Source organism: Lutjanus erythropterus, chromosome 8, assembly GCF_056507025.1.
Source record: "Lutjanus erythropterus isolate fLutEry1 chromosome 8, fLutEry1.hap2, whole genome shotgun sequence".
Lineage (NCBI taxonomy): Eukaryota > Metazoa > Chordata > Actinopteri > Lutjaniformes > Lutjanidae > Lutjanus > Lutjanus erythropterus.
The window spans coordinates 7,151,519-7,177,798 of record NC_139324.1 but is presented as its reverse complement, the minus strand read 5'-3'; the positions used below and the strand labels follow the sequence as shown (position 1 = coordinate 7,177,798).

At 38.7% G+C, this 26,280-nt stretch overlaps 1 protein-coding gene across 1 annotated transcript in view; it reads left to right on the top strand.

Annotated features, from left to right (window-relative positions):
* Window positions 1-25,759, top strand: part of vwa8 (von Willebrand factor A domain containing 8) — a 131,690-nt gene extending 105,931 nt beyond the window's left edge. Inside the window, exons 40-45 of the mRNA XM_084724361.1 lie at window positions 7,611-7,719; window positions 14,383-14,508; window positions 15,527-15,685; window positions 20,044-20,142; window positions 20,853-21,091; window positions 24,703-25,759. Of these exons, the coding sequence (XP_084580487.1) occupies window positions 7,611-7,719; window positions 14,383-14,508; window positions 15,527-15,685; window positions 20,044-20,142; window positions 20,853-21,091; window positions 24,703-24,811 (841 nt within the window). The 3' untranslated portion in view covers window positions 24,812-25,759. The remainder of the gene's footprint in view (window positions 1-7,610; window positions 7,720-14,382; window positions 14,509-15,526; window positions 15,686-20,043; window positions 20,143-20,852; window positions 21,092-24,702) is intronic.
* Window positions 25,760-26,280: the final 521 nt, after the last annotated feature.

The following is a 26,280-nucleotide window of genomic DNA, read 5'->3' as shown; positions in this document are numbered from 1 at the left end:
AAAGAAATACGATTACCTTTTTTGTAACCTAATTACATAATCCAGTTATGTGTAGATATATGAATATGTATTTCCATTACTCTCCAAGCCTGCAAACCACCACAGGCTGCAGCTCCCCAGCTGGATGGATGAACACAATCGTAGATCCCACTGGGACGTGTGTGTGTGTGTGTGTGTCTCTTCACTTACACACATTTGCTTCAGAGCTGAGGGTTGAGAGGGCACCCTTTCACCAGCTCAACCATGAAGGCTGTCTCTGTTCTCTTTTGCTTCAAACGGTCTCGTTCTCTTAACTTTCTTTTCTCCCCTGTTCCCCCCTTGTCCTCCCCCTTTCCTGTGTGGCTCTTCTCGTACACTGGCTTCTTTCACACCAAGAGAACAACCTCTCTGACTCTCCTCTATTTTTGTGTTTCTCCTCTTCTTATTTGTAGTCATTTCACTTCGCTTTTCTAAATTTCTTCTTTGACACTCTGTCCCTCCTCCTCCCTCTCCTGTCTTCTGTCTGTTTATCAGTGTCCCGCTAAGCCCAGAGAAAATCTTGTAGCTACATGCTGACACTCTGCTTCCAGGTAGATGTCACTGTACGTGACTGTTCTTTACACAGCAGGTGAGCACACACACAGAAAAACCTGCAGGAACGCTTGATTTATCATTTTCAAATCACAGGCCAACTCTGTCAGGCTTTTTCCATCCCTCCTCATTCACTGATGTGTCTGCACAATCCTTTGTTTACTTAGCTTTGGGTTCAGCATCAATCAAACTGTGATCCTTCCGTAAACCCTTGAGAACCTGACAAAGATGCAAGCTAAAACAGGCTTAGGTATGCCTAAAATATGAAACACCCACGTGCGCATGTGCACTCTCAAGACACACACAATCACACTTCTCTTGGCTGTGTCTACGTACCTGACAACCGTCTTGTTTTTATAGTTATACTTTATATCTCTTTTAAAGGTTGCTCATTCTTGAGATTTGGGACAAAACCATATTTTCTTTTCAAAAACATTTTTATTGGGTTACACACACACACACACAGACACGCACGCACACACACACACACACACACACGCACACGCACATGCACACACACACACACATACACAAAATACGCAGGAATTCACAATGATAAACTTTTGGCCATGTTCCTCCACACCTGATTGAATTATGTTTCAAGCAAACTGAATGAGCTTTTGAAGTTAGCAGTTAATGCCAATCTATGTTGGTCTAAAAGCGCTGAGATAGCCTCAATTGTTTTTTGAGCAGGTTTTGATCTTTACTTTTCAAATGCTGGAAAATATATTTTAAAAGATCAAACTCTTAGCTATTAAACTTTGTAACAGGCCAACCTCCTAGTGAGTCCATTTTTTATTAAATGTAGACTTCAACTCACCTGACCCTCCTGATGGTTTCTTCCTGACAACCATCTAGGAAATCGTCCTTAGAAACTGTTTTGAAAAGGGCAGGCACTTTCAAAAAACACTTGAGATGTGATCGGATGAACCATCTGTCTATCACGTCTAACATGGGCTAATTTCAGTCAGTCAGATCAATGCTACCATGGGCTCCATCAGATGAAAAATCTGACGGAGTTGATGTCAAATGTTAAATTTTTTCATTTCACAGCATAGTCACAGGGAGCAGCCATTTTATTTTTTAAAATCTCTCAGAGTTCTATTAATGCTAATCAAAATACACATTTTTAAACCTTGTTTAGCCGACATGTTATGATTGAGACACATCTAATAATAATATTCCATTGAAAAATATAAATGTTACCAGTGCTTGAGTAGTATTCCTGCTTTGTTTAAACCAGGAAGTGAGACGGGGTCTTCAGGGTATAGCTTACCCTTATGTCTGCATAAATCTCTCTTTTTTTTTGCAAAATTCATGTGGAGTAGACAGAAATCTGGGTCATAGCTTTCTTAAAATAATATGTTTGTCAAATATGTCATATTTATCAGTAGGTGTTGTTAGTTGTGGATTTTTTAGAAAGTCAACAAGGCTGTTTTCTGAAGTCAAGAAGTCTAAGTTATTAGTTCAAAAACAAATACATGAGAATAAGGATTCAAGGATTTAAAGTGATTTATTATCTTTATATCACACAAGTTGTGCAATTAAATTAGTTTTAATAGAATAGATAAATAGACACATATACACCCAAGAAATAATTCTGTAGTGCATTTTTTGAATTTGCTCCAGTCTGAATGTAAACAGCAGCATTAAGATAATAATTTGTTGAGTAAAAATTTAACACCTGGAAACATTGTCCATCAACTTTGATTCATTTTTACACGAAGCATCATCGATATAAACACAGAGTCCTCCTCCCCTCGTCCTGCCAGAGTCGTGCGTGTTTCATCCTGTCCACTCGTCATCTGCAACAGCTTGATCCGGGATGTTGTGGAGCAGGTCTCTCCGTGTGGACACAGCAGTCTCTGGTTTCTCTTTGCATGTCCAGTCCTATTTCATCTGTCTCTTTTTGCTGACTGGACTTAATCCAGGAGCAGCTGTAGCACGGCTCCGATCCCCCGCTCATCTCCACTCCTCCTGGGTTAGACAAGTTTGGAAATCATTGCTCAAGAACTGATGAGTGTTGGATAAGTTGTTACTGTTTCGTGTTAACCATATTTCATTCAACGCTCATGAAAATATTTTAATACGCAAACAAATAGTATGACAACCACACTGGGCAGCACGTTTGTGATTTGTGGGAGGTTGTGATGTCTAACAGAGCCCACAAGTACGAGCGCCAAACACACAAATACAAATGTCACTGCTTAAATCAAAACCATCCTTTTTAAAAACAGTCTGATTCATCATTTGCAAAATTCAAATCAGACCAAAATACACGGACAGGAAAGCATCATCATCTGTGTCCTGGGAGCAGCTCTGCCCCGCAAAGGAAAAAGGCAGTAATGTCCCAGAGAAAAATGACTTCAGCTTTTCTTGTTGTCCAGCCAAAATAGTTTCAGGCACATAATTAGGTAAGTGGTAGTTTTATAGTTTTATATGAGGTTATTCTTTCTACGTTATTAATCCTGACCTCTGGTTTGACCTTTGACCTTATTTGGAAGTTCCTGTATTGTGCCTTTGCAGAGCTTACCAAAAAAAACATTGGGTCATACAGAGCAAAAGGCAGTAACTTCCATTTTATCTGATCACTTTAGCTTTAGAAAGCAGAATAAAGACAAATATCATCAAATCCTCAGTCTGATAATAATCAAATGAAAATTGCACCTTTTACTGTTGTTTTTTTATTCATTTTTTATCATTATTTATTTACAACATTTATTATTATAATGCATTATGCTTGTGATGATCCAAGTAAGTTTTCAAATCAAATAATTTCAATGGTTTTGGGATGTTTCTGAGCATTTGAAGCTACTTATGTTTATATTCTAATAAAATCAGAATTTTAAATATAAAAGGCAATATGCTGCAACAGAAGAAATATTAAATACCATCAAACCTTTTCTGATCAAATTTGACAGAGATGCTTCATTTTAACACATTTTCACAGCTGGGAGGTGAATCTGACAGTTCTGACTCTGTGCTCTTATTTTAATATGTTTTTCTCTATTGTTCTTATAGCAGTATAATGCACACAGTTGACATATTTCTTCATTTTCTTGCAGATATTTGACATGTCAGAATACAGTAACTGAAGTTTGGTGTGCTGTGGTTTCTCTACAGGTTTTTGCAGTTACTGTAATTTCGAGCTCCTATTTCCTCCAAAATAAAACACAACTGAGAGAAGATATTTGTCCACATGTCACAGGATGTCTTTAATGTCACAAAAAGATTTTACTTCATTTTCTACAAAAAAATGAAGTTAGTTTTCCTTTGTAGGACAGAGCCAGTCTGTGCTGTCTGTGCAGGGTGTTCAGTCTCTGGGAGTGTCTGCTTCAGTTCTTGTTTTTGTGGTTGTTTTGTGTGAAATGTCTCCGAGCCAAAACAGACTCTGTCGCTGTATTTGTCAGTCACTCACTTTCTCTCTCCTGTTTAAGTTAAGGTTCAGGAATTTGAAGGAAATAGCCGCGGCCACTGGCCAGAGTGTCTCCTCGCCACACACGCACGCACGCAACGCACACACACACACGCACGCACACACAGGCTCACCTAGGAATGTGGATTCGTCAAGGGTTCTTTGTAAGACTAAGGGTTCCATTAAGAACCCTTTTCATTCAGAGAACCCTTTTAGAAATAAGAGTTCAACAAGGATTGTTGAAATTCTTGAACTCTTTTGTCAAAGGTTCTTTATACCATAATTTAAAAGAATTCTTGGTAGAACCCAGATAAAACCCTTAAAATATACAAAGGTTCTTGGTAGAACCCTCTCAGTGTGTTCTCAATAAAACCCTTGAAATATAGAAAGTTACACCCCCTTGGTGGGTTCTAGAAAAAACCCTTGGAATATAAAAAGGCTCTTGGTTGAACCCCCCTGGTGTGTTCTAGATAAAACCCTTGGTACATAAAAAAGTTCTTGGTAGAACCCTCTGAGTGTGTTCTAGATAAAACTTGGGATATGACAAGGTTCTAGGGAGAACCACCTGATTGGGTTCTTGTATATACCCTTACAAGGTGGAAAGGTTCTAGATAGAACCTCCAGAGTGGGTTCTGTCTGCAACCCTTACACTATAGAAGTGTTCTCCTTTAGACCCTCCAACAGGGTGGGTGAAACCTTTCACCGATGGTTCTAGGTATAAACCCTTTATGTTGGGTTCTAAGTAAAAATCTCTGAACCTTTAGAAAAGGTTCTAGCAGGAACCCGCAGACGGGGTTCAGCTCCAACTTGCGGCCCTTTGCATGGAAACCCAAAAATATAAAAAACAGTTTATTGTGTTTTTCATGGGTTTCATCATTTGTTCTAAGACACTTGTTAAACATTCATTGTCTACATTTTTCTTTTTTAATTTCTAGAAAATTTTGAGAGATTTAAATGTATTTTATCAGCTTTGTTCATCACTGTAAAAACTGAAAAATAAAAATTGGAGGATTTCATAATTTTCTCTACTCAGTGTAAAATTCAAATTCAAGTCATCACAGATGGTAATTGTGTTCATACACAAATATGTTGCTTTTTATGACTACTAATACTGAATTGTTAAAATAATGTTTGCAGATAAAAAATGTATTCATAACTAAAATAAAACAGTAATGACATCTTGTGTTGTAAAGACACAGTGTTAATAGTCAGTGTTAATAATGTAATAATAAGCTACTGTTTATATGAGCTGGATTACATTGCAGTCTTGCTCAATACTGGAACCATTTCCAAAGTTGTTTTTTCTTATTTTTCTTTAAAAATACTGAAGTTGAGAAGAAGCGGCACCTTTTCTATGACCCACAGCAGCCTTTTTATAAGAATGTCCTCAAAAAGGGGTTTGGAGGGGAAAAGGGAATTTTAGTGAGTTAAAAGTAAGTAAACTGTCCCTCAACTATATAGAAACAAAGCTGATTTAAGAAAATTATGTCAGTAATGGATAAATAACTCTGACACCTAATTTGCTCATCTACAGAGGGAGGAGTCTCAAGTGCACCACTGTGACATCATTCTGTAAGCCAGCTGAGTTTGCTTGTAAAAGGGACACTTTCACCAATAAATCTGTAAATGCTATTTCATATTGTTGACAATGACCAGGTCATAAGCCAAATAATCAACTTAAAGTTAAAGATGAAGTCAAGTTGCTCATGACTTGAGTCCCTATTTTTTGTTTTTTTTAAATTTCTTTTCAGGTGTCGTGTGTCTTGTAGTTAAGCTTAATTCAGAAATTATGATGGTACATGTCCTCTGAGTGAATGTGTGCTAGTGGATATTCTGTCTTTCTGATTGCATGGCTGATGCCAGCGTAGTCTACACAATATGCTGTGTTGTCATGCAACCACTCTCTCTCTCACACACACACAGACACACACACACACACACACACATATTGGTAGCGAGCTGTGACACATAAAGTCCGAGCCTCTCCACCATCTTTGAATCTCTACCTGTGTTTTTGAAGTCTCTGCTCTGTATCTCTGTGGTGGTCACGGTCTGCTCATCACCAAAAGTTTCAAACACCTGGCAGAGATTTCCCCCCACCTGTCTCTCCAACACACACACACACACACACACACACACACACACACACACACACACGGTGAAGACCCTCACCACACCCGAGAAGGATTCTGTGTCTGTGTGTGTCAGTGATACTGAAGTACCTGCACAGGGGTATTAGACAGATAAGCCCGGCTCGGGGGCCACAGCCCACCTGTCTTGTCATGTCCACAGGTGTGTTTTGGAGAGAACACACACATGCACACACACAAAAAAGGGGCTCCATATTTAACAAGACTGACCCTGTGTCAGTTTGTTCACAGGTGTCCTGAGCTCATGAAACGTTTTCTCAGTCTATGGTAACTCTTTCTTCCTCTATCTAACTGTGCCCAACTACATATAAGCTACTTAAGATGAGATTTAACTTAAATTTGCATCTAAGGATGATGCAGTAGTCAAATATTTGCCCAAAGCTACTCAAGTATTGCCTTATGTGTTGCTAATAGGTCCTTAGTAGCCATTTTCTTCTGAATATTTTAATGGACAGTCCTTTAAAAGAGGAATAATTTGTGGAACATCAGACAATGACTGAATTTATATAAAGAGTATAGATTTGACATTAGCACTAGCGACTTCATAGCTTGCTAGCCAAACATTAACACAACCATGTTCTATATATTGACATTGGCTTTTATTGAGACTCCCCAGTTTCATCAATTATTTGTGTCTGTCTTGCTGTGTTTGTTTTTTAAAGTGTCTCAGAGTCTCTTAATGTTAATCAAAATACACATTTTTAAACCATAATTCTTATTTAGTTTTGATTTAGAAGGACTACAGAGTTGACATGTTATGGTTGAGACACATCTGATAGACATATTTTTTATTTCTATTTTTAATTTAATGAATTTGTGGGAAAATAAGAAAGTTTATCAGTGCTTGAGCAGTATTCCTGTCTTTTTTAAACCAGGAAGTGAGACAGGGGTCCTTAAAGTATAACTAACCCTTTTTATGCCTGATTAAATCATGTCTTTATAAAAAAAATCTGATGGAACTGAAGGAAATGTGGGACACAACATTAAAGGACCAGTATTAAAAAAATAAATAAATATATTTTAACGCAAAGATAATTATACCACATATTTCTACCTATGTTATCAGTAGGTGTTGTTAGTTTTAGATTTTAATCAATTTTTAAACTGTTTGAAGTTGTGATTTCTTGTCTGAGACAAATATGTTTTCTGGCAAGTTAAAAAAAATGAAAACAAACTAAAACATTCCATAAATTACATATATTTTATGAATGTAAATCCATAAAGAATAATCATTAATAATCATAAATGACTATCTCCTCATAATCAGTCTATTAAATGCATAGTGTTTATTATTAAAGGTGTGCAAATGTATGTAATTTGCGAAGATTATATCAGACAGGTAGTCCTCCATGTCACTTCTTACCCATCAGGTAATTCTAAGTCTAAAAAAGTAAAATATATCAAATTGAAGTCCTGGCTCTCACACTGTCTGTCTCTCCTGTCCCTCTGTGTCTCTCTCTGTCTCTCCTTGTCAGGTTGAAGGAGATCGATATGAGCGAGTATGATGCTGCCACATACGAGCGCTTCTCCAACGCCGTCAGGAGACAAGTTCAGTCTCTACGTATCATCCTGGACAGTTTACAGGTGAGCTTCTCTCCACTCGCCATCACAATCAGTTCTTTATCCTGAAAAATATGATTGCTTGTCTTTTTTCATACATGATCCTCAGCACAACCATGAGAGTTCCAGGGCAGACAGTTCAGACCCTCACTCTTCCCTTCATGAATGAAGACAATGAAGCCAGTTTCTTGTAGGAACTACTTTCTTTCTGAAGTAAAATCTACCTGAACTACTTTAGAATCTACTGGAACAACTTTCTTTTCTTCTAGAAAGAAAGTAGTTTCCACATGAAACTGCTCACAACTGGGTCTGTGAATTATCTTGAGGAACCAGGTCATGATTTTTGGAAAGAGACGCTGGTTTTGAATTTTTCAAATGTGTTTTTGGGTTCTTCGAGCGCCACAATCTGAGTGCCATCTAGTTCCATTATATTGGACAGAAGGCAGACATCTCTATGACTGATACCTCCAAAACTCTCTAGCTCAGACCAGAACAATCTAGTTGGATAAACAGCACCACAAGCTGCTATATTTTTGATTTTGGAGTGAACTGTCCCTTTAGCGTAGTATTATTTATTTTGACAGTGTTACATCCGTAGTAAGGACTGTTGTCCGGTTGACTGTGGCCAGTCAACAAAAGTCATGGGATCATAAAGTTTAATGGATGACCACTGTTTGACTTCATACAATCCCACGTGGTACTGGGGCAGGAAGGAGGGGGGCGCTGTCCCACAGGAGCCCCCTGATTGGCCGAGTGGATTAATAGCAAAGGCACAGGGAGTGGTGGTTAAAAATCCAGGATGTGATGTGGTCTCCATTTCATTATTTTGTTTTAGACTTTCCTCCCTTTGTTTGAGCCTCTCAGGGAGAACGTGTGTCCATGTATTCAAGTGGGGTTTGATGTGTGTGTCCATGTCCATGTGTGTGTGTCAGAGGTGGCAAAAGTACACACATTCTTTACTCAAGTATAAGTACAGATACTTGTGTAAAAAATATACGTATTGATTCAACTTGTTTACTGCACTAAAAGTGAAAAAGTACAGGCTCTGAAATGTACTCAAAGTATAAAAGTAAAAAGTCTTCCTCTGAAGGACACTTCTACTGACTGTTTCTGTGTAAAGATAACTGAACCTCAGCATCTCTCCACAGTCAAGTCTCCCTCTCTCACTGTTTTGTCTTCATCTTTTACGTCGTTTTTACCTTGTTACGTCTTTTACATGCTTTTTGCCTTGTTACATCGTTACATCTTGTTAACATCTTTTTGTCATTTTTGACATATTCATTTCATTACATACATCTTTTACGCTGTTTTCATCTTTTAACGTTGTTATGTTTTGTTATGTCTTTTACATTGTTTTTGCCTCGTTACATCTTATGTTGCTATGTCTTTTATGTCATATTTATCATATTCATCTTGTTGCGTCTTGTACATCTTTTGCATCATGTCCGGCTTGTTATGTCTTTAATGTCTTATTCTTATACACTGTTCCGTCTTTTACATACATATATTTTCTTCTTGTTACATTTTTTACGTCATTTTTATCTTTTTACATCTTTAATAGCATTATGTCATGTTACATCTTTTATGTTGTTTTCATCATAGTCACTTTGTTATTTACAGTGTTTTTGCCTCATTACATCTTTTACGTTGTTACATATTGTTACATCTTTTATTTAGTTTTCGTCATGTTCATATGTCTTTTTAGGTCTTTTACGTCGTTTTTCTTTTCATTACGTTGCCTTCATCATTATGTTTGTTGTCCGTGGTAAACACTGATCGATACACCACTGTCTTTTCTATGATATTTTTCCGTCCATTTAGTTTGAAATCAATCGTGATGTTGGAAAGACGGCACACGATGATGTGGAAATAATTAAAATAATCAATAATTACTCTCAAATGCATTAAAATTAAATTAATGAGCGTGTTTTGAAAATGTAAGGAGTAGAACAGATATTTGTGATCAAATGTAAGAAGTTAAAGTAAAAAGTACTAAAAATCTACTTAAGTACAGTAGCAAAGTATTAGTACTTAGTTACTTCCCATTTCTTGTGTGTGTGTGTGTGTGTGTGTGTGTGTGTGTGTGCGTGTGTGCGTGTGTGTGTGTGTGTGCGTGTGTGTGTGTGTGTGTGTGTGTGTGTGTGGAGAGGGAAATCATGCAGCATGTGAGAATGATTACAGAGCAGCCACACTGAGCCTCACTCTATTATTCTCTTGTCCAGGTGTGAAGCTGTGTTTGTCAAGCTTCACACGAGTTTGTCGCAGTGGTGGGTGTGTGTTTGTGTGTGTTTGTGTTTTCCATCCAGGTGTTTGCGGTCGTGCCGGCGCTGACTTTCAACATGAACGCTGGTTATTGTTTGTATTTGTCCTTGTAGCCCCGGGCGTCTTTCCCCCACTGTAAAGACGATGAAGAGTATACCAATCTGAGCAGACATGACGCTGTGAAGTCATGTTATTTTTATCATACCTGAAGAGTGATTTAAGGGCTCACTCACACACATAAACACACGTACTGTACACACTTACCCATAGCTGGCAAGCTTTCAATAAGCTGATAGTGTATTGTTTCCACCCGCTTCATTTCCCCCCGAGGGAAACCCCTCTCCATTTATCTCTCAACAATGGACTGCTTTGCCAGAAATAAACACCTGGGCTTGTATTTCTCAAGAATTTCATTGTAGGAAATCAGTCCTAACTAGCTAAAGAATCACAGAGCAGCATGTATTTACTCTTAGCTTAAGGCGCAAAGGAAAAAAAAACGTGCTTTTAATTTTATTAACCAAGAAAATCATTCACATCTTAAGTCTACTGGAAATTTCTTGGGCTCAGTAACAGTGTTTCCTATGAACCACATATTTTGGATTTCTGGGTATCACAAGAATGGACTCAAACTCACTATCTTTCTAAGGTAAAAAGGTAAAGGTAAAAAAAGCAAAATTATATAATATTCCCAGTTTTGGCAATTAATTAACTCATAAGTCTACAAACTCTGCAGAGTGGAAGAGAACAAGCACAAACAAGGAAATTTTGGGAAATGCAGCTGTGCAACCGCAATGATATGAGCCTGTCACAACCATCAATAAATCAAAGTTTAATCACTCTTACAGAACCTCAGATAGTACACAGATTAACTCATTTCCCAACCACTCAATGTTTAGAGACAGGCATCATAAATCAGTGTGATTGGATGAGGCAGACATTTTCACTTATACAACAGTTAGTTCCAACTAAGTAATTTGATTTGACAGGAGGCATTTAATGAGTGCTGATATAGAGTATAACAGCACTGGGACTACATATATCACTAATAACCTCTACAAAAGTTATATTACTGAGTACTAAGAGTCTATTAAACTCTTCCCGTCAACTGTTTACTTTGACAGCAGATAAGATTGATAAGAGAGATTGAAATAGCAGACTGAATGACAGGGAAATTAAAAAAAAGAAGAAATGAGCAGTCTAATTGAGCAGGACTGGCAGTAATAATTAAAGGAGGTTAAGATGGAGGTTAGAAAATATTTTTTTATTGTGATTGAATTATGTTTGAAAGCTTGTCTTGGATATAACACACCTGTGTGCTTATTTGTTCACCTGGATATACACTCTTTTTCTGTATTATTGACATCATTTCCTGTTTTTTTAACTTCACTATGTGATTGGAAACTTAAGTACATTTATGATATATAGTGGAGTGCCATAAAATGAACAGATGTGTTATGTAATGTTTATTTATGTCACTTTTATATACATTGTTTTCTCCATAATGAATGAAAAAGGAAAATCATATAAAAATGTACTCCCTAAACAAATACATATGACATGTGGGTAGATATTCTCATTTATATTCAGATTTATTTCTCAATTTTTGTTATCATGTTTTTGCATATATTACTCAATGTATCTGGGCTGTACACATAAAGCCTACACATTAGAGTTATGCTTTTTCTGCAATTCAGCAATTTCCAAAATACTGTAACTTTAACTATTTGTGGTTGAGACAGCAACATCACACTCTCTGTCAGGGGTAGTACTTTCTGAAAGTTTATAAGTAACTACCCAGTCATGTATGTTATTAACCCTTCTTAAACTCTTTTGTTGTCAGAATGAAAAAGCTCCCTATGGTTACTATGATACAACTTAATTAACGAATATGTTTTCACTTTTTGTACATTTTGTAATGTATGTTTAAACATATGTGTACCTGTACCTGCCTGTGTGTAGTGCGCTCTTATCCATCTACAAACAAGTGACAACTGTTGTTACATATGTGAATTCTTTTCATGTGACCTGTGCTGTGTTGTGTAAAGAAAATGACCTGAAATCGCTATCATCTCAATATCATCACTGCAGATGTTTGTAAAGACTGAGTGTGTGACCCAAAGTGTGTAGGGGGGTGGGGGGGTGGGAGGGTGATGGGAGGGTGGTTGGTGGGTGGTGGGTGGTGGGTGGATTGTGTTCCTTCTTTTGTTAACCTCCGTTTCTGTAAAGGAGCTCTCCCTCCTCAGGGAGCAAACTGAAGCCAGGAGACAGTGATGTTTGCTTCCAAGTGATCCTGGCAAAAAAGTGGAGTGACATCCCAAGACACAGGGTCAGACCCTCAGAGACCCCCACAGCCTCCTGCCTCTCTTATTCGGAGGGCGTGGGCGGGAGGTGCTTGTTGGTGGTGCTCGGGGTGACAAATATATACACTTGAAACTGTAAATGAGACAGAATAGTTTCAGTATACTGATACTCTATGTACTGTGAATCTGTTTGACAGGGGTGGGTGGTAAGCCATGCTCTCCCATGACACAGATTTTGTTATACCGTCATTACCCTGTACTGTGGCATGCAGGTAGAGGGCGACACACAAGAGATTAACATTCTTCATCACAATGGGGCATTTTGTAATGCAGGAACAGAAGCGCACCTTAAGGTAAAACCTCAGCTACAGCCAAAATTGACAGGTCGTATTTCAAGCAATTCTAAAGCAACAAGGAGAAACGTGGGTTCCCAACCTGAACTCAGTGTGTTATTTTGTGGTGTTAGTAATTGTTAAGGCAGAGGTAGACCATTTATCTTAATCAACTTTAGAATGAACACAATATGAATGGTGCAGCAGCTTGAACTTTGCTGCAGCTGTGAGTAAGAAAAGCCATTTTTATTGGAGGTGAACAGTCTCATGGAAGTGATATTTGTTAGAGCAAATCATTTGGTCTTTTCAAAGTCATGATATGAAGCTGAGACAGATTCCATATTCTGTTTGCGTTGAGAGGCTGCTGTGATGTAGCCGAGGGCTGGCAGTGTGCGTACTGTAATGTAAGATTCAGTTGGCCTAATAAGTGTTTACAAAGTTAAAAAGCAAAGCTATGAGAAAGTTGTCCCACACTTGGTATTAATTTTCAGATGAATTCGTAGGAAAAATTTTCTTTACTGCTTCACTGAGAGGTGCATTTTGCCACAGCCAACTGTTGAATATAAGTCCTTCATATGCAACTGTAATATTATTATTTCTACCAGTATTTAACCAAATAGTGTTTTGGATAAAGTGTAAATCCAGTTCATGCTTTGAATCTCATTTGGAATCTAATAAGAATATTATTTAATGAATTTTCTCGAGAAATAGAAAGTTTACCAGTGCTTGAGCACCATTCCAACCTTCTTTAAACCAGGAATTGAGACAGGGGTCCTTAGAGTGTAGCTAACTCTGTTTATGCCTGATTAAATCATGTTTTTGTAAAATTCTGAGGCACTTTATGGAAATCTGTAACACAACTCTAAATGGCAGACATTTTAATAAAACATTTATTTTAAAACATAGATGATATAATAGCACATTTTATACATATGTTATCAGTTCAGTATCAGTATCAGTAGTCCACAGTGTGCAAGTGTTTTGGATAAAGTGTAAGTTCAGTGTTCTTGCACACTTTGAATCTCACTTGGAATTTTATGTCAGATTTTAAATGTGGCAGCAAACCACTTGTCAAACAGTGGCGCATTTGATCCCTTGTACATGGAGCGCACGCAAAGCTGGTGGCAGAAACTTCCACAGGCTGAGACTGTATGGATATATGGAATATTGTTGTAATTTTGAGGGACAGTCAAGAGAAACAGTTGCTGCCACATGCCCTGTGGTACACCAACTATTGTACTTATATTTCTATATTTGGGGTTTCTGCCAAATCAATGCAGTTGAGATTCCTAATCCAGCCCTGTCTCACTCTGAGAAGAATCACATTATGTTTACTAATTAACCTACATTCTGGGGCAGATTCATAAAAACCTTATCCCTTTTCATTTCTTTCTGGAGCCAATGAACAAGACATCATCCCTTTCCTCGCCAATAGAGTGAAAAGAGGTAGAATCGTCTTTTGAGTGTAGTATCATTTATTATTTTTGTTATACCGTGATATAATACTACCCCCACAAAAACAAACAAACAAAAAAATACAGTGCTATAAATTTTAGGTTAAATCGCCCACCCCTACTTTCTGATTGTCTATCATGTGTCAGCCTGAATTACAGCTGTCTTGGATTTCTTTCTTTTTCCTTTTGGCTTTGTTTCACAATCTGTTGCATCTGAAAGCCCCACCAAAATGAAATCATCCTCCCCGGACAGATTTTGAAATGTTTATTTATTTGGTTGGCTGGTGCATAACATGTCCTGTGTATGTGTGTGTGTGTGTGTGTGTGTGTGTGTTTCAGGCTAAAGGGAAGGAGCGACAGTGGTTGAAGAACCAGGCACTGGGAGAACTGGATGATGCTAAAATCATAGATGGACTGACCGGAGAGAAGGCAATATATAAACGCAGGGGAGAGCAGGAGCCAGAGGTGTGTGTGTCTCTGTTGATTCAGATATTTAAACCACACTTTTTCCCCTGAGCCACACCTCCAAACACACACACTCCTAGACTTACACACACATAATTTTGACCTTTATCCCTCAGACGATACATTCCAGTGGTGTGTGTGAGATTATTATTACACCCTGTGTTTCTGCCCGAGCTCAAAAAACACAGTTTCTAGACATTTCTTCAGCTGTCATATATGCTCACATACACAGCACAGAGATAGTTCCCACACTAATCATACAAACACACACAAACCATAATATGCATGCCATGTTTTTCTACCTCATTTAGCTCCAAGAGTTGCATATTTTTGGTCTGGCCTGAAGGTCTACATTGAAATAGTTGCACCCAGTTTTGAAATCTTGGCTTTGTGTTGAATGTTATTTTAAGTAAGCCACACCAAATTCCACAAAACACTTTCCAAAATAGGTATTTTCTTTCATTTAATCATTAGTCGCTGCTTTAAAATTCTTGTTATTTTTTCACTCACTCTTGTGAACTGGGACAAAATCATATTTTGAGAAGGTTTTTGATTTTTACTCTGAAATTTCGCTGGAAAATATATTTTAAAAGATAAAACGCTTTTCTATTAAATCTTGCAACGGGCCAACCTCCTTGTGATTACATTTTTAATGAAATGTACTGTAGACATCAACTCCATTGGACTTTCCATCAAACATCTCACAGAGTTCACACAAAGTTATATTTTTTCATTTCACAGCATAGCCTAATTATAATAACACATTTTTAATCCTCTGTTATCAGTTGGTATTGTTAGTTTTAGACTTTGAAGGCATTTTTTAATTATTTGAAGTTGTGAATCCTTGTCTGGGACAAGGCTATTTTCTGGTACAGCGCAAGTTTAGAAATCCTAATAAATGTTCACCAAAAAAATGGAATTAGAGTGTTGGTATTAATACTTTTCAAAGGTGTTTTTGGTTGGACATGATTTGTTCTCATTCTCAAAAATGGTGTATTGTCACCCTGTGTGTTGACAGCTGGGCAGTCCTCAGCAGAAGCCCAAGCGTTTACGGGTGTTAGCCGACGTGTCGGGCAGCATGTACCGCTTCAACGGCGTGGACGGCAGGCTGGAGCGCTCCATGGAGGCTGTGTGTATGGTCATGGAGGCTCTGGAGAGCTATGAGCACAAGTTCAAGGTGAGAATGTCACGTCAAACATCACGTGTGTGTAAACAAGAAATTTCAAGACAACATCTGGAGCTTTGGGAAATTGTCATGGGCATTTTTTTTATTTCTAGTAATTAAACTTTTTTGAGGTGTGGTTGTATGAAGCACTTATGACATGCCTCCAGTTTGGAGAAGCAGCAGGAGCACCAGCACAGAAGTTAAGCATTGTACTGCTGTGGACAGGGTCAGTAGGAAAACATATTTAAAAAAAAAAAATCAGTTTAAGTGTAGGCTATATTTAGAATATTCTCACTGCTTTACCCTTTTATGATGGGAAACTGCTGTTACTCCTCCTTTCAGTATTTTTATGTCATTTAAGTCACACAGTTACAAAAACAGACAGCTGTAGCTAATCCACTGACTACGGATAAGTACCTCACTTCAAAAACCCTCTAGTCTAAAACCTCACCAGTTCTTTACTTAGAATTTTGAGCTCATGTTTTTGTTTAAACATGAACTGGAACATTTGTTCAAGCCACATTAGTTTTGGGAAGCATTTGTAATCAGGTTTCCACCTGCAGCAGCATTCAGTATCAGTACAGTAGTCGTAAAATAAACAATAATAAACAACGGAGCTTTTCTCTCTTACATGAAATTAATTTCACACAACTTAGCAATATGAGACTTTATTTGGATAATTCCTGGGTCAATATACTTCCTCCACTGATGTTCTTTCACCTTTACCCTATTGACTTTATGACTCCAAACGTATTGAGGTCATGGTCATATCTCACCAGATGACTTCTGCTTTTTTTTTTAAACCAGTCCAGTGTTGTGCAAGTTCTGACTACATAACAGCTACCTCAAAGTTCAGTTCACACAGATTCAAATGAACAAGCTGCTATGAGCTAATCTTTATTTATAACCACCTCCTACCCATCCACCCCAGCCTCTGGTTATTGCCATTGCTCACTTCCCAAACTACAAGCCCAAATCCAAAAAAAGCTGTGATGTGTAAAATATAAAGAAAAACAGAATGCAATAATTTGCTACATTATGATTTGGCTACAGCACAAAGACAAGATATTTAATTTTCACAGAGCAACAAAAGGTGCTGGATGTTCCACAGGTAAACAGGTGACAGTATCATGAGTGAGTATTAAAGGGGCACAAGCATGGATGGGTGAAGGTTCACCAGTTTGTGAAAAACCACAAGAGCAAATAAACGGGGGTGTGTTAGTGCCCATGGCATCATGGGTAACTGTCACATCTGTGAAGGCCCCATTAATGCTGAAAGGTACATACAGGTTTTTGAGCAACATATGCTGCCATCCAGACATCTTTGTCAGAGACGTCCCTGCTTATTTCAGCAAGATGACGCCAAGACACTTTGTGGACGTGTTCCAACAGTGTGTCTTCGTAGTAAAAGAGTTCAGGTACTAGACTGACCTGCCTGCAGTCCAGACCTGTCTCCCATTGAAAATGTGTGGTGCATTATGAAGCACAAAATACAACAACAGAGAGAGAACCCGGACTGTTGAGGACCTGAAGTCGTATATTAAGAAAGAATGACAATGAATTTCACTTTCAAAACTTTAACAGTTAGTGTCCTCAGCTCCCAAACAGACTGACTGAGTGTTGTTAAAAGAAAAGATGATGTATCACAGTGGTAAACATGATCCTGTCACAGCTTTTTTTTTGGCACGTGTTGCAGGCATCAAATTTAGAATGAGTGTATATTTACAAAAAATAATAACACTTTGCACACTAAATATCTTGTCTATTTAGTGTGCTTAATTGAATTTAGATCAACAAGTTTTTCCAAATCCTAGTATTCTGTTTTATTTAACCAGCAAAGTCGGGTCATGCAAAAGACAGAGAAAGAGAAGCAGCGAGAAGGGGGAGACGGAGATATGAGTGTGTGTAAAAAAGCTGAAGCGAGACAGACTTCTTGGCCCCTAAGTGACACTCAACCCAACCTAAATACTGATCACATATCAGTGTCTCTCCTTCTCACACACACACATATCAGTGCTGCTCGTCACATGTCGGTGTAGCTGCTTTCTTTGTGTAACACCCCTTACATAAAAGTGCATCTGATAACATAAAAGACATACACACCATCACTTGTTTGTGCGTGTGCTACTTGTACCTGCCATACAGTGGTGTGTGTGTGTGTGTGTGTGTGTGTGTGTGTGTGTGTGTGTGTGTGTGTGTGTGTGTGTGTCTTACAGTGTAAGCTGTCTAATTATGGTGCTTGGTCAAACACATACATTCAGGATTTCTATTTGAAACAGAGCTTGTAAATAGACATGACATGATGAAACAGTCTTAAAAATTTGTCACTTTATGGTTTCTTGTCCTTGTCCAAGCCAAAAATGGGTGATTTTAATAACATTTTGAATTAAATTTAAGGATTTCTTCATCCATGAGAAAAAAGCTAACTTAAAAAAATGAAAAATAGAAAAAAAAAAAAAAATCAATCTGAAAATACAACATTTGAAAAAAACATGCTTCTACCCAGCAACAGTGATATGTATGGTTGAGACACACAGTCGCATGCCTTTGACCACCACAGTCATAACGGCTCATATTAGAAATAGCTCATATACGTAATAACCTGGGTCCTGAAATAGCTGAGTGGAGCCCCCAGTGCCAGGCTGACCCGGACTTATGTAAGCCAGCTGTGACAGATGCTCTATGAGAGGCATTTTGGCATGAGGGGGTTAACATGCCGTGGAGGGTGCAGGTTGGAGAGAAGAAAGGTTTTCTATAAGTTATAATCTGACATACCTGCAGCAACTGCAACTGCTATTCTATAATACAGTTTTACGCAAAATATACAGGCTTTCTACGGTCATGGAAAACCTGGAAGTCATGGAAATTCAAAATAAATTTTTCCAGGCCTGGAAAAGTCATAGAATTTTGTTGTGTCTGATGACATTAATAGTTTCAGTCATCATCCATGGATAACATCCACATAATGAAACATGACGATAAATTCATTTTCTGTAGTTGTTGAGATAATATCAAATCATTTGGTTTCTATTGTTTTTTTTAGTTCATTGCCACACTAAACTCCTCTATCAGCCCACATGAGCTTCATGTTTTACCTGTGCTGTCAGCAGCTCGCCAGGAGAGACACTCCATGGTACGCCGGGATTTGTTCGCAAACTATGAGCACAACTTTCTCTGACTCTGTGTCAGATGCTTTCACTTCACAGATGATGAAGAACAGAATCAGAGAGACAGTAAAAGTGTGTCCCAGTGCACCACAGAGCCTCTCTACTGTCTGCTCTTCTCAGCAACACAATCTATTTTTTTACCAGGAAAGAAACAATTTGTTTTCATTTGATACCGAATTCACAAGAAAGCATGGCTAACCCTAACTTACTGTGTAAAATGTGCTGAATTTACAAGAAGGCGGAAAACATTAAGAATTTGTTGTAGACAGAATTTCACATAGTTTGTAAAGTTTCTCCTCATTAATGAACTCTCAAAATAACACAAGTTTTTAATGGAGTCTGGGGTTACTAGTGTGTTCACAACCATCTGCTGCAGGAAAGAGAGCACATATGTAATTTGCATTACAAGTAAACAAATTAATTATTTATAAGATGTCAATTAAGTTGGAGATCCAGTTCACATTGTGTTTTCTTTGCTTAAAGAATGCAGTCACATGTGGCTTAGACCACCTCTGATGGTTGTCTGAGTGATCAGATCTGAGCGCGTTCACACCTGTACTGAGAGCTGTCCGTTTGTTACTGGATCACCCAGGATGTATATTCATACCAGGCCTGATATGTTTGAATGATTCTGGACAAGTGTGCTATGTATGTACATACATAGTTGGGTTGCATTCCATTCACATCAGTTGTGAGTGTTCCAGTTGGGTTGTGTGTATTGACCATTTCTGTATTGTGTGCTATAATCAAATACATTAAGAATACACTGATAATACAATCAGTACAATCATAAAATAATAATAATAATAATAAAATAATAAAGGACAACATACTGACTGTGCCTATTGTTTGAAGTGTTTGAAGTGTTAGAAGTAAAATATGAATGTAACAGTCAGTCAGAGTTTGAAAGAGGTTGTTGATGCTGTTTAGGTTTCATACTATTAACATTTGGTGTAAGTATATTATACTTGTATAGTAAACAGACAGACCTGGATGTTCCTGTACTTATAGGTTGTGAATGGTCATGGAAATTTTATTGTGGGTCCTGGTAAAGCCATGGAAAAGTATAAAAATTTTGTCCATGCAGATGTGTGGCAACCCTGAAAATATTATCATTGTTACCATTCATATTCATGTGGTATGAGACATCTCACCACTGTGCCTTTGTGATTTTCTCTTACATAAACTGTTTTCTCCTTGCAGTACGACATAGTGGGCCACTCAGGCGACGGCTACGACATCGAGCTGGTCAGAGCGGACAAAGTCCCCAAGAATAACAAGCAGAGACTCAAAGTCCTCAAGGTACAGATTCATAATCAGTCCATTCATGTACACCAGTTATCCCCTCACATACTCACCCAGATATACTGGAAACAGTGGTTTGTAATGTTGCCTTTCTTTCTTTGATTCAAAAGCTTGTGTTGAAATGTCACTGTCCTCCAGTGATACCTTAGCCTGAGTTTCATGAGCCTGAGGCGTTGCACTAATCTGACTCACCAGATGGTTTGTTACACAGAACCATCTGGGAAGTTTTACTGAGGAAGTGTTTGGAAAAGGGCAGGCACACTTGTATGAAAATGGCAGTGACTTTCAAAAATCACTTGGCAGATGATTGGATGAATCATCTGTCTGTAAAGTTTAACGGGCTAATTTCAAACAATCAGACCAAACTGTGAGTGAAAACATCTTTACCTTACCTTTAAGTTCTAGTCACTTCTCGCTGTTGTTACACCTAAAATCACGCCCGTATAGCTGCCACTAGTCCTTCCTAGGACACTGATTGGCTGCATCACTTTTGGTGCAGACGCCTGGCAAGATGGATTCTCATGTGATCTTGTGAATCCAGCATTGCCCTGGGTGGCCCTGCTGATTAGACTAATTCTCCCCGTGCATTACTCTGCATTATGTCCAGTATAGTATGAGTTACGTCATAAAAGTCTGAATGTGCTATTAAATTTTTGATCTCCTTCTCTCTCCCTTTCTCCTCCTCCTCCTCCTCCCCCACCCTGCAGACCATGCACGCCCACTCTCAGTTCTGCATGAGTGGCGACTACACGCTGGAGGGCACAGATGCCAGCATTAAGGAGCTGGCACGGGAAGAGGCCGATGAGCACTTTGTGGTGGTGCTCAGTGATGCCAACCTGGAACGCTACGGCATCCGGCCTGAGCGCTTCGCTCACGTCCTGACCTCTGACCCGCAGGTCAACGCCTTCGCCATCTTCATCGGATCCCTCGGCGATCAGGCAGAAAGGTGAGGAGGCAGCAGATTTTGTGTGAATACAGCCCTACCTGTGAGTGTGTGTATGTGTATATATCTCTTTTTACAGCTCTCACAAACAGCTTTGTAGCCATTGGTTGCTATGAGTCCTGACTTCAAAACCTGCGCCCTGTATTGGCTGGGAGCCACACACCCCCTCCAAACATCCAGAAGCAACCCTAACACTATATAAAGTTTTTTGGTAATACGGCATAGTGTATATTTAAGTAAAGGGTACAAATAAGGGAAGCAAATGAGGAAATAGGAAGGAGGAAAAGCTCAGCACACATTCACCGTTGCCTGTAATTAGTCTGCTCCTCGCCTTCTGTGATGCTCGCTAAAGCTACACACTCACGACGAAATGCTACTCTGACCAGTCGGCAGTCTGCAGTGGTTGCTGTCTTACCTTTATCATCTGGACCACATCCAACATAATCAAAAACAGGGGCAGATGCATTTTTCTTCTTTTTAATTAGTTAGTCATGATTCTTCATGTTATGAAAGCTGTTTGTCTGCTCGGCTGTGCTGCCAGGCAGAGACTGACCCCTGCTTGTGTAAGCCACACACAACAATACAGCGTTTCCCCAAAAGTTTAATTGAAAGAGGTGTGCCAAGCCTATTTCACACTGAATATTCAATTAAAGCCCAGTTTGGAATGTCTAAACTATGGAAAAGTTCAGGAAAATGTGTAAGCTACAAGATCTTGCAGAGAAGGAGTTGTTTCAGCAGGAACGGGTGCAGTATTTTGAAAAACTAAGGTTAATAGGTAGTGATCCGTACTAGCTGCCTACCCCGTCTTACAATGACAACCCAACAATTCTGCTTTCTGTTTCCTGTCCTGACATGGTGAACTACCTTGTTTTTTTTCACCAAGCTCATAGACTGCTGAAGACTTCACCCCAAATCAAAGGTACATATTTTTCCCCTGGCCTGTAGTGTTACTTATCCATCTGGGGTTGCAGAGTTTTGGAGATATCAGCTGTAGATGTCTGCCTTCTCTCCAGTATAATGGAACTAAATTGCACTCAGCTTGTGGCGCTCTAAGTGCCAAAAAAGACATTTAAAAAATTCAAAACCAGCGTCTCTTTCCAGAAATCATGACCTAACCTTGTCTTTAGCACTTTCTACTTTCCTTCTAAAGTAGTTCTAGTTGATTCTGCTGTAGAAATGATAGCCCTAATGTCACAGAAGGATAAGGATGATAGGAGGGAAGTCAAAAAAGATGAAGGACAGAGAAAGAGAAGTTTGCCAGAGAGAGGATGAAAAAGATAGAGGAGAGGAAGTAATGAAAGAAGAGCAGAGAACTTGATGAAAGGACAAGGAGGTGGATGCAGAGAACTGAAAATGGTGTTTGAAATGGACTGAGCGACTGTAGCCGGTCATCCGAAACCAATAAAGAACAACTAGACTTCAAAGTAAAGTAGAACAATGATTGTCCGAGTTAGTCTAGCTGAGGCCCGCTCATGTTCCTGCCTGCCGCTGGTCCCGCTGACCTCTGTTGTCACATCCCAGATTAAGTCCTGAGCCGTGCAGGCAGGACAAAAGACGGGTAAGTGCTCTCTTCAATCTGCTTTGAGTCGCCGCTGGCTTCTTGGTTAGAAAGCAGTCACGAGCTGAGGGACCTTCAGAATGACAATTACCTGTTTTGCACCCTGCTCATGACTCTGTGAAGAGTAGGAACAGCAAGAGAGAGAGCGAAGAGAGAGACCTCTGGCCCTTGAAAAACAGTAAGAATTACTCTTTAACTCCAGAACTTAAGGTCAGGTAGAAATTTACTCCTGATGCAAAGTTAGTACAAACTACATGCAGTCTGTGAGTTCAAGCCAGAAGGTCAGGATAGAGGCAGGGCTCCAGACTAACTTCATCACCACTGTCTAAAACAATTTGAACCACCCTGAAGTGAATGTAAACTGCCCCCAAATCAAAATAGTAGCACTGTAAAAATACTATTAAAAAGTTGAGGAAATACTTACATTTATTTCAGTTATTTTGAGTTAACTGCTGTTTTCTGCTCTTTCAGATTTAGTTTGTTTAAAGCACTTCGTAATTAACAGCTACATACAGTTGTTGTTGTTAAAGTAAAAGTACCTCAACAGTGTACTTAAGTACAGAACTGGAGTATATGTATCTGGTTCCTGTCATGTCTGCTAGCTTCATTAGCTGTATATCTTTTACCTCAATTGGCTGTCAGCTCTCTTAGCTCTGCTAGCTGCAAGGTGTTTTGGTTCCATTTAGCTGTAGGCTGTTATAGCTCTGTTAGCTATTAGCTCTGTCAGCCAAACACACCTCCGTACTCTGCCGCCCACTGGCTGCTAACTAGCTCGCATTCTGTCGAACACTGATTTGTTGTTTTATCGGAGTAAAAACCAGGGTGCTTCTCCCGTTGATAGTGAGTTTACTGCGTCCTTTCAGAGTTTAATATCTGAACCAAAACATCACGGAATCAACTAATTACACTGAACGAAAAAGACCACAGTGATATATTATAATTGTCTGCCTAACGGTAAACTTAAGCTCATTCACACACAGCCAGATTAGCACCTGGCTAAAGTAAGCTAGCTGGTAGCAGGCAGCTGGCTAGATTTTCAATACAGTGAATCCAAAGAATAAGATACATCTTGTGCTGAGGAGCCAGCCAGTGACAGTAACTATAGTAACAGCATGAGAAAACACCCTCAGTGGTCAGTGACCGCTGACTACAACAGACCATCAACTCCGTCAGATTTTTTACAAAAACATGATTTAATCAGGCATAAAAAGGGTTAGCTATACCCTAAGGACCCCTGTCTCACTTCCTGGTTTAAAAAAGACAGGAATACTGATCAAGAACTTTCTATTTTTAGATAAATTCATTACATAATATTGATATCAGATGTGTCTCAATCATAACATGTCAATTCTGTAGCCCTTCTAAATCAAAGCTAAATAAAAATTCTGGTTTAAAAATGTCTATTTTGATTAACATTAAGAGAACTAAGAGAAATTTTGTTTTAAAAATTCATCACTAGGAGGTTGGCCTGTTACAAGATTTAATAACAAAGATTTTGATTTTTAAAATGTATTTTCCAGCATAATTGAAGAGTAAAAGTCAAAACCCCTCCAAATATGGTTTTGTTCCAAATCTCAAGAGTGACTGATCACATGTCATGGAAGCATACAAACATAGGAACTTAGCTATGGGGAATCCATACAATTACATAATATTATATTGGGACAATTTGGGAACAGTTTACATCTTTATTGACTGTCCAGTACTTGTGTGTGTCTTCATTTAGAGGACAAACTACTAATTGGAAGACGAATGTGTGAGCAAATGAACAGGGAAATGAATGAACAAAAAGCGAGTGCCGTCAGAGGTAGAGGGTACATACAAAGGACTGAAATGCAGTAGAAGTGGCTGTGTTGTCTTGTTCCTAAGCTCCACCATGTGAATGCCAGCCCTCTCATTCACACACACTGTACTCTGTCAGTGGAAATGTCTAGTACCAGTTCACACAGTGAACAAGCACTCGCCTGTCTTTTTATTTTGGGGAAACGATTCTGTTGCTAAAGTTCAGTCCCTCTGTTTAACCTCAAACTTCTGTCTCTCTTTTTCTTCGTTTCAGACTCCAAAAGACGCTGCCAGCAGGGAGATCCTTCGTCGCCATGGACACCAAGCAGATCCCCCAAATACTGCAGCAGATCTTTACATCTACTATGCTTTCCAGTGCCTGAGACTGATGCAAACAAAAACACACAAGCGCATACACTCGCTTCTTATCGCACATATTCAAAATTTGTTCTGTATGCTCTGAAACCTGCCCGACCTACTTTCTGTATCAGATTAAATAATTTTATCTGAGCTGTATCAGGTCTGAAAACTCACCTTTGTGCAGGCCTGAAGAGGAAAGTTGGTTGTGTTTCCAACTTTACAGAGGCCTTCAGTCTGTCAGTTAAATCTGAGTGTTGTGTTAGTGTTGAGTTAAATGTACTGTCCCTCAGGGAAGAGGTACTGTTGGAAAAAACCAGGGTATGTCTCCCTCTGATACTGCGTCCTTTTGGATTTTTACATCTGATCAGCTAATTAGACTGACTTACAAAAAAGAGCAGGGCTTTAGCTCATCCACACACAGCCAGAGTAGCATCGGGCTAAAGTTAGCTAGCTAGTAGCAAGCAGCTGGCTACACTGTTTCTGTCCAATGACAAAGAAAAAATACATCAAGTGCTGCTGTGGATGGAGTCAGCAATAAAAGGTTATTTAGCCACTTAAAAAAAAGGTCCACCTGAAGAAAAAAACAAATCAATATCAGTTTTTTAGTGTACACTATATGTAAAATATTTTCACGGCTTTACTTTGCCATCAGACAGCCAAACCAAACTCCATAGGCAAAATCATTCATTTTCAGAGATGGGAAGTAATTAAGTACAAATACTGTGTACTGTATTTAAGTAGCATTTCTTTTTCTGACAACTTTTTTACCAACAACATAAAAGTTGAAAACAGTGTAAAATAACTAAAAGATGACTAAAAGATGTAACAAGACGAAGATGACATAACAAGACTTAACAAGATGAAAATGACCTAAAACATGATCACCTAATATGATGAGAACAACATAACAATGCTTAACAAGACAAAGATTACTTAAAAAGGCGTAACAAGATGAAAACAGCGTTCACAAGAAAAAAATTACGTAAAAGAATGTAACAAGATGAAAATGACGTAACAAGACAAAAATTATGTAAAAGACAACATACTAGGAGGAAAACAAAAATTACATAACAAGACATAATATGATAATGACGTAAAAGGCATAAAAAGAAGAAAATGACATAACAAGACAAAGATTATGTAAAATATGTAACAAGACAACAATTACATAACAAGCCATAATATGAAAATGTCACAAAGTCACACAATAACACAGTGTGTGTTCAGTGAGGTAAAATGACTGTTTTGTCCTGTGGAGTTTGGTTGTTTTGGAGAGCTCAGTTAGCGTGACAGAGTTAAACGTACTGTCCCTCGGGGAGAAGGGACTGTACTGTGTTGTCTGCAGGAACCCTGTGATCTTGTGCTGTATGACTGTGCTCTGCTGTGAAATGACACACACACTGCTTTGGTAACTACAGTGACAGTCTGAATGCCTGGAGCCTGTGTCTCAGACCCCATGTGGGGATCAAACACGCGGCCTAACCTGTTGTTG